General features: G+C 31.3%; 1 protein-coding gene across 1 annotated transcript in view; it reads right to left on the reverse strand.

Moving 5' to 3' along the window:
• Positions 1–2,502, reverse strand: part of LOC132745183 (serine/arginine repetitive matrix protein 1-like) — a 60,505-nt gene extending 58,003 nt beyond the window's left edge. Inside the window, exons 1-4 of the mRNA XM_060734015.1 lie at positions 2,377–2,502; positions 1,831–1,940; positions 1,343–1,468; positions 840–969 (exon numbers count right to left, since the gene is read on the reverse strand). Coding sequence (XP_060589998.1) covers positions 840–969; positions 1,343–1,468; positions 1,831–1,940; positions 2,377–2,482 — 472 coding nt within the window. The 5' untranslated portion in view covers positions 2,483–2,502. The remainder of the gene's footprint in view (positions 1–839; positions 970–1,342; positions 1,469–1,830; positions 1,941–2,376) is intronic.
• Positions 2,503–9,833: the final 7,331 nt, after the last annotated feature.

Raw genomic sequence — 9,833 nt, forward strand, 5'->3', positions numbered from 1 at the left:
AATATAGATTGAAAAAAAAAACAACAGAATGTTCGTTTTATTCAATTTATAATACTAATTTCCACGACCATTAATAAAATGTTGTTGTTGTATGCACACTCATACAAATAGAGAATAACAGGTTACTGTCTTTTGAGAAAGGGTTTCTCAGACGAGGTTAGATATGGTCCTGGAAGGGGCGAGGCTTGCCGAGCCCCTTTCCGGACCATATCTAGCCGAGTCTGAGAAATCCCTTTCTCAAAAGACAATAACCTGTTATTCTTTTTATCAAGCCTCTATTATGATTTTGCATCTTATTTTTTTAATTCGGGGCGCTAATTTCTGAAAGTACGGTAACCACAAGAGGGTTATACGCCAAAAAAGTAGTCCGAGGGTTTTTACCAATAATTTTATAACACAACACAATTTTTGGTACAATTTGCTTTAACAATTTATTTACTGTGTATTATCATAAATATTCAGCAAAGTCAATTAAACAATACCAACAATAAACATCATCAGTGCTGATCTGGCGTAGGAACATAGTGTTCTCAAGTCACTGACTGAGAAAGGTTGCTGTTCTCAGACAGGCTTTATCAGGCAGTTGTCATAGTAATGGCATGATAAATTTACAGCGGTTAATAGCAATTACAGATAATGACTCTAAACACAGCTGCATTTGAATCTCTTGTTAGACTTAATAATTCTTTTTCAATTTAATTGACAGGTGAAAAATAATGTCCACATAATATCTTGTTAAATAATTATTCCGTTCACAGCATCTTCCATTACACAAAAAAGGTAAACAGTTACCTCGATAGTGTTCAGTAAATTATAATTTATGTTATATTTAATCTTACCTCTGACGGCTGTTATTTTAAGCTGGAAACCATAATCATTGGTATTTACAGTACTCCTATATAGTGTCAAAGTCACACTTCTTCGGTAAGTAGTATACACAGATGGATTATCACCACAGCTGTATGTGGTCTGTATTCAAAAGAAAGAATATGATATAGCAATCAACTTTATGTTCAAGCACCTAGTGCCGCCCTTTTCATTTTAAAAGGTAATGATTTTTTATTCTCGCGATGAAACCTTCAGCGACATTGAGTATTAGGTTTTGCACTTTTAACTCTTTCAATATTCATTTTAGCTGTTTTAGTTGTTCGTTGGAGATTCCCTATTCTTTCCTCGAGAGAATCACCTCTCCATGTCAGGTTTAGATCATCAGGGGACTTTACGTTATTTGCACAAGTTTATTTTGGAAAACTCCCGTTATGATCACATTATTATACAAACGAAACTCTAAATGTTGAGAAAATCATTGCTTATTAACATGTTCACGTTTATTTCAACCTACCATTTCACCACCTCCATCTCCAGATAGATACAGTTTCACATCACAATCATTGACAATAAAGCTTTCAAAGTCAACTCTTATTGTGGCATTATTGTCAGCTGTTTGAAAACTTATTGTACACCCAGTCTGAAATGAAAGGGACAAATGTTGATTTAGAATTTGGCACAATGTAGGTATATTTCATTCATTTTAAAGATGTTGAAAACCTGTTTAAATAACTTAATCAATTATCGATGATAGCTTTTTGGATTTAAGTATTCTAATTGCAAATACATTATATAATAAATTGCATAAAGTAATCTGTAACTATTTATGATATTCTCATCCTTTCTTTATAAAAGAACAAGATATAAATTGTCCAAAAATAAATTTTCTAGAACTACACATCATCAATTATATACAATAGTATATTGTTACATTGAAAGAATAATATATTTGAAACTCAGAAATATGTTTTGCTTGATTCATAACTTATATGAGTAACTTACTTGAGTAGATGAGGATGCATCCCTTGTCTTAGCATGGACAGTGACTGACTGACCTCTCCCTATCTCCTGGAATCCTATATAGCCACAATCAAGGGAGGAATCCATATAATCTAAAATTAAAAGTTACAAATACAATAATATTTACAGGTACGTAAGTAGGATATTATAATAACCTCTAAATTTACTTAATTTAACATTGCCGAATAAGAATGTTTCAGAAAAAAATACATTATCTTTAACAGACACATTTTTACACTTGGCAAAAGACAATAAGATTTGAATTGAAATAGTCTTAACAATATTTACAGAGATTGTTAGTGCTTATATCAACTTCTACATATCTACTATTCATTGTATCCACACTCAAGGGAAGAATCCATATGATCTTAAATTATATACAGAATGATATTATTATGAAATTATGAAATTTTTTTTTCCAGTTCTGACAGTGATCCTGATTATGCTTTTTTTGTTTTAATTAAAGTAATCATGGATATGAAATTTCTTATCTGAATACATTGTAGTACGTAAAAGATCTATACATACAATCACTTTTAGCCATTGCGAATGTGTTTCTTAGCAACAAACAAAAAGCAATTATAGCAAAGGAAGCTTCCATTTCTTTTCTTCCCTTTCTTTTTATGATACACATCAATATATGAGTCCCCTGTAAGTACCAATAACATTTTCGTACACTAACACATTAAGGATTTTTTGTTTATCTTTACGAAAGTACATCAACATAGATTACAATAGTAACTATATATCCGTAAGATTCTGCTATAAAAGCGTGACTAATCAAAGGGTATCTTCTTGGAGCACATTAAGTAAATAGTTGACACACCTGAAACATTGACAGGACTTAGTGGAGAGGCATTCGGCATTTTTTTTACATGATTTTATGATTCACATGATTCTATGCCAATCTATTTTACGGTCTTAGCAACATCTCAAAAAACTATATACGAATCTTAGTCATTAAAATCACTAATTATCACTGCATATGTCAAACATGTATGGCTATCTTCAACACAAAATCGCCATGTGCCGCTAAACTCTTTTTTTAACACACAATTTACAGGATATACTTCACAGCGTAAGCTCGTTTCTGGAAGAGTTCAAAGTGTTCTCAACCATTGAACACTTTTTGTGATGATATTGAATATTCTGTTTTAACACCCCAGTCGTCTCCAGATATCCAGAAACCTATTATTTTCCATTACATCACTGAATATGCAAAAAGCTGATAAAACACCTACTAAATTGCAAGTTAAAATTCCAACATAGAAAGATTATCACTGACAGAGGGATTATTATAACTGATTAATGTTTTGGTTTCTTAAGTTTTCCATATCCATATACATATATAGCAAATTTCCAATATATCAGACCATATATCACATTATAACTACGTACTACAATTATAAAGTATTCTTTAAGTACGCGACTTTCACTGCATAAAAGGTGACTTACAGTTAGGTTTATGCTTTACATATATGTTCAAACTAAATAAAAAGTTTAACATTTAATTATACTTAGTATCAAGGACATATACTGATAACAGATAACGATGTTTATGTTTATACATTTTATCAGTTTCTTAAATCGTTTTAGTGTTGTGATTTGATTTTCATTAGATAATATTGTTGGCTAAATGTCGACCTTACGTTACCAATTGAGAGGGACAAAGAAAATGGTGACATCGAAATGCTTTGCAAATATCTTATGATTTAAGGGTACATGTAATTTACTTCGTCGAATAAACAAATGGTTTAGAAAAATAAATTCTATCGAATGTAGCCTCAACAAGCGGAAGAATAAAGTTTTCAGGGTAATGGAAACTATCAATCAGCCTTACACCATGGTTTAACGATGTATTTTGCCAAACTTTGATATCTGATAATAATGATAAATCTTATACAACCTTTTTAAGATAAATAAAAATAACTATATATGAGTAAAGACGATATGTTACGTTCTAAAACTTTTACATACTTCAAGTAAACACAATTTTCCTCTCAATACGTTACACTCAAGTGGGAATCAGGTCCATTATGACCCTTTTGTTTTCCTTAATTTTCATATCGACATTCGGCAAAATCATAAGATACCTTAAAACATTTTGTATTCAATTACTCACATGTGTATGGATAATAATACGACGTTCACATGCACGGATTTTTTTCCTCTTGAATCTAGGAGCTGAAAATCAAAATTATCATCGTCGGATACTCACGGTTGATTAACATGTATCATAACATGTAATGGGTCTGATAAATGCCAATGGTTCGGCCGTTGGTATCAGACGATGCAGAATAACAATCAACAATTCCTTAACTTACATCCAAATTGATCGACCTTCATTCGGCTTAATACGCATTATAATAAATAATCGGCGAGGTGTTACAAGTGATGATCATCTGAATGTAAGTTAGAGACGAACAGAACAAACTACAAAGTTTATTCCTACATTTGATGCAAAGAAAGGTCATCGCAAAATATAGAATATCATTGCTGTGTAATTTCTAAGAACATATCTAAAGAGGAAGTTGGAACCCTAAATGCTATCATAAAGGAGTCCTACGATTAAATGCTCTGTACTGTTCATATAAATTGAGCATAACTCCAATCACATTTCCCTTGTTGCTGGCCTTTTTGTATTTACTGGTCTGGAATTTTTAATGTTTTAAGTGGTGCACTCTTTCACTAAACTATTTCAATAAGACATGATTGGAACACTTCTTGACTATATTTTATTGACAGCAAATAGGCGATGCCAATTTGCTGCAGTCGTTATTTTCAAACCAAAAATTATTGTCATATTTAGATTCTTCTAGGTGAACTATTCGCAACTTTTGAAGGCAATACTTCAATGTAGGATTGTCTATAACAATGTGTCTTGAATTTTCAGACAATAACATTTACTGTATCTTAACAAAATTGCGATCGTGGCCGTGAGAAAAGTGAGCCTTTCTGAGAGAAAAGTAATATAGCATGTTATGTATTTGACACTGTATATTACTGCTGAAATGTTGTTTAAGGCATGTCAAATCATTCCTGTTGACACTCGCTTGTCATGGAATAGTAAGAAAGTGTCACATTGAAGGTTTCATGATAACCTCAGTATGAACACATCTGCGGATGTTTTGTAGATTGACAATTTCACCATTTTCTAGTCTAAATGTTGTTTAGCCAGTGCTAGGAGGCGAGACGGTATTTTGCAATTACCACTACAGTCAATGAATCGGTTCAATCAAAGCGAGCTTTCTACATTTTCAATTTAGGGATTCCTTTTTTCCCCATCTTGGCTTTGGTATATATGTGCAATATTCGTTCTATTAGTCAGAATATTGGTCTTAATGTATCTACAAGACGGTACACTTCTTTTTAACAAAACCAGGACAAATCGCTAGAATATGAAAAACATGCAATCGAATTTTGTAATGGAAAGCAATTTGTAATGTGCTTGTTTAGTTGATTTGATACCAGTTTCATACTCATTATAAAGCATTTAAGCCGCCTGCAGTTGTCTTTCAATTCATAGACTAAACCATTTTTTTGTCAATTCTCAAATAATAATCATATGCAGCTTAAGCTAATGAATTCTAATGAATTATTAATAATAATAAACAACAAGCAATTATCATAGTATTTAAAGCAATACAGAAATCCCCTACCGGTTAGAACCCCAACAACATTCTGAAAGGCCATGACCATTCATGATTTATGCCAATGTGGAAGACATGAATGAACTTAACTAGCTCTGAATTTGTCTGTATCATAGTTAAGTTAAGTTTCCCTGCCTAGTAAGCATAACGGTTAATCAAAAGATCCAATTTTCTCAGGAGGTATATATATATAACTATTGTTTCATCTTTTTTTTCTTTTTTAAGTAAATTTGTTTGAAAAAGTCCAAGTTCTTTAAAAGTGATCTTAAGAAACAGATTTTAGAAACAGACAGACGGACTGACATACACTCTCAGGGTAGGGTAAATCTTTAAACATCCCTGGTTGGTGCCAGAATGAAACATTTTTAAGTTAAAATTTAAAATATATATTTATTATACATAATCATATAATTTATTAGTTTAGCGCCTGGGTTTCCATGAATTGTTTTCATGTTGAAGTCTTCTTTCAAACTTTAAATGGTATATTTGAAGATTGATATTCTTTCAGTTTTCTTCGTTGTTACTATAAATGGTATTTACTTAAAACTTAAGATAATTGATCTAAGTCAATACTCACATCATATATTAATACGATGTTCGTAAGTCTAGCATCTTTATGTCAAGAGTTCTTTCCTCTTTAAGTAAATCCATGAAAAATCAAAGTTTAAGGAGAAGATAATTCTGGAAATATGGACACTAGATTTATAAACTTTGTCATACTATTATAATGTGGGAGTTTAAAGTTTGATGTAAATCCTTTAAGAAATGAAGTTTGAAGTAAAAAAAAATAATTCCTAGAAAAGAAAATCTAAATTCAAAGAGCGGGGGTGCATAATTCTGAAAATGGAGATTTTACTCTGTAAATACTTTTCGCGGTCGTCGTTGCTGTGTGAATAAAACAGCTCTCTATATAACAAGTCGATCTTAAAATGTTGTGCATAAATCATACTGACTGTCATCTATTCATATTTCAAGTTTCATAAAAAATATTTTCAGTACTTTTTAGTTATGATAAATATTATTATAGTGGCCATATTGATAGTCTAGTAGTTGCCATAGCAACCACAATTTTCAACAAATGAAAAAAGACGTGCATAAACTCCAGATTGCCATCTACCCATATTTCAAGTTTCATAAAAAAATTTAGTACTTTTGCCTCATCACGGGATCCAGTTTTGTGGACAAACGGACTGACGGACGGACGAACGGACGTATTGGCGGACGGAAGGACAGTCAAACGTACGGACAATCCTAAATTTCCTCAGATAAAACCGGTATTGGACTAAAAGCACACTTGTTTATTACAAGTTTTTTTCTTTGTTATTAAATGGCTTTCATTTTTATTTTGAATTGATCTTTATCGAAGCATTAATTATTTTTTTCATTTATATTATTTTATTTTATTCGTTAGATAGGCCTGTCAAAAAGACATGCTCCCATTTGCTAAAACAATTGTTATTTTTCCAAATGGAAGTAAGAATAATCATATTTGCAATTTAGATAATAATTGGTGCTGTTGCTATTTTCATTTTCCTGATGCACCTAATTTTACGGTTAAACATTTCGCAATTGGATGGATCTAGACTTTTTCACCGAAAGGTAAAAATCAAATGACAAAAACTCACAGCTAATAATGGCATGGGTGCTGACCTACAATTGCATTAAAAACAAACAAACATATTATCAATTCCTTAATATATTTGGCATAAATGAACTATTACAAGCACAAATTTGATTCATACATACATGTATAAATATCGATAGTGTTATAATTTTTATTCGGGATCTTCATATACAACTGTAATAGAAACTGAATATTGATGCATTCTTTTTCACATAAAAATGAATATTGACACATGTGTCGAAAACTTAAGAAAACTCGGCATTTTGACATCGTTATCATTAACAAGAATGAAATATTGATGCGTCTGTTACATGAATGTGCTGAATCAATACCGGTTTGTATGTCTTATACACAATAAAAGTTGCTATCCTTAGCATACTTATACACTAACACTATCACAGCTATTTTATGGTATGTAAAACCAATATTATTAGCCTTGTTTTAGAAACAAATTATAATGTACGTATTGTTTTAGAAACAAATATTAAAATAACAATAAATCTTTTAATCAGTAAACATAGAACATGTATATCACAAACAAAATACAATCTGTGATGGAATTATTCGCTTTATGCTATATTTAAAAATTACACGAAAATCATAAATTTATATGCAATATAATTGTAATACATGTACTTTAAGTATGATACTTGAAAAAAAAGAAAAAGAATTAAGTGTTCTTTCACTTCATAAAATATAAAGATGAAACAATCAAAGAATACCATGCATTTTAAAGTTATACAAAACCGATTAAATAAGCAATTTAAATTAACAAGTTTACATTTTACATTTTTTTAAGTAATTTGCTGAAATAAAATATAAAATTTAAAATAAAAGGTTAAAATATAAAGGTAGATCGCTCTTTGGGTTAACTATATCCAATAATTGGATACACTGCAATGTGTATTCATTCAAATCATTATCGTCTTATTATTTCATATGTACATTCAATATTATTATTTTTATAGTTTTTTGGCAGGTGATATGACCTAGTATGGACAGTTATATATCTTGTATAACTAGAACTGACATACTAGTATGAGCGAAATGAGCGGTCGGGCGGTGGGTAAGTGGGTAAGCGAAACAGTGTTAAATAATTCGTCCTTTGTATTTTCCATTTACTTTGTAGTCTAATCAATTTCTTTTCTCATTGCTTCAAACAAATTCATTTTCAAAAAAAAAACCATAACATTCTTTCTGCACAAGTTAGCAATGAAGAAAAATAAATCAACTGATACAAACACAATGCTTAAGATAAAGATTACACTTCTGTATTCATTATATTATAAGAACCAAAAAGTGTAAGACTGGATGTCAATGCATTACGAATAGCGTATATAAGACCAGGATGTTTTAAAACAGTGTTGGCGTGTTAACGTGTAATGAGAAACATGCTCCTTTGTAGGGTATACCTGCATAAACAGGTCCTTGTCAATACCTTTGAAGAATATCCTTCCTCACTTCTTTGACTGATTGATTCCATTTCTGTTGATTCAAATTGTCGGCCATTCGCTTCGGGGCTTCTTCTTTCTTTATTATGTTTTGACTGATTGATTCCATTTTCTGTTGATTCAAATTGTTAAAATATTCGGCTATTTGCGCAAAGCTTCGCGTACGGCTTCTTGTTTCTCTTTTATATTTTGATTGATTGTTTCCATTTTGTGTTAATTTAAAATGTCGGCCATTCGCGTCGGGCCTTCTTCTTTCTTTATTATGTTTTGACTGATTGATTCCATTTTCTGTTGATTCAAATTGTCGGCCATTCGCGTCGGGGCTTCTTGGTTTATTATTATGTTTTGACTGATTGTTTCCATTTTGTGTTAATTTAAAATGTCGGCCATTCGCGTCGGACCTTCTTCTTTCATTATGATGTTTTGACTGATTGTTTCCATTTTGTGTTAATTTAAAATGTCGGTCATTCGCGTCGGGCCTTCTTCTTTCTTCATTATTTTTTGATTGATTGTTTCCATTTTGTGTTGATTCAAAATGTCGGCCATTCGCGTCGGGGCGTATTGTTCCTTTTTTATGTTTTGATTGATTGTTTCCATTTTGTGTGGAATTATTGTCCTTCTCAATGGCATCTTTCAGTGCACTTCTTAAATATACTTTAAGACCGTTCCTACCAAGGTTTCTAATGAAAAACAATAAATCCAAAAACGCACATACAGTGCTTAAAATGAAGATAACACTTCTGTATCCATCCGCGCCTGACGAATAATCATGGACCAATTTACCTTCTTGCCTTGCCAACAAATATGAAAAGCAAATGGTAAGTCCCTCCAAGACAAGCATACAAAACTCGGAAATATGGAATTCAATTTTTTCAGTAAACTTAATACAACAAACATGACGGTGGCAAAGTAGCAGAAATGATAAAATATACACCAGAACCCAAAATATAAAAAGAATGAGATTGGCAGTATTCAATGCATCTTTCAATTCTGGATTACCCGAGGTCAGGTGTGATGTTTTCATCATAACAATAAACTCTATAAGAGTTAATAACATAAATATAACAAATCGTATTTTCCAAACAAAAAAAACCAGTATTGTTTGAACAGCAGAAGTAGCAGAGTATCCAAAAGAATAAATCCAACGAATTTATTACATCCAAGCAAGTCATTTCTTATTATTTATGTATGATTAAATACAAGATAAGCACAGTCATGCAGCTACTCCCTAATTTCCTAATTATCAACTATCCGTTGACA

This window comes from Ruditapes philippinarum, unplaced genomic scaffold, assembly GCF_026571515.1.
Source record: "Ruditapes philippinarum isolate M1 unplaced genomic scaffold, ASM2657151v2 ctg3070_1_1_1_1, whole genome shotgun sequence".
Taxonomy (NCBI): Eukaryota; Metazoa; Mollusca; class Bivalvia; order Venerida; family Veneridae; genus Ruditapes; species Ruditapes philippinarum.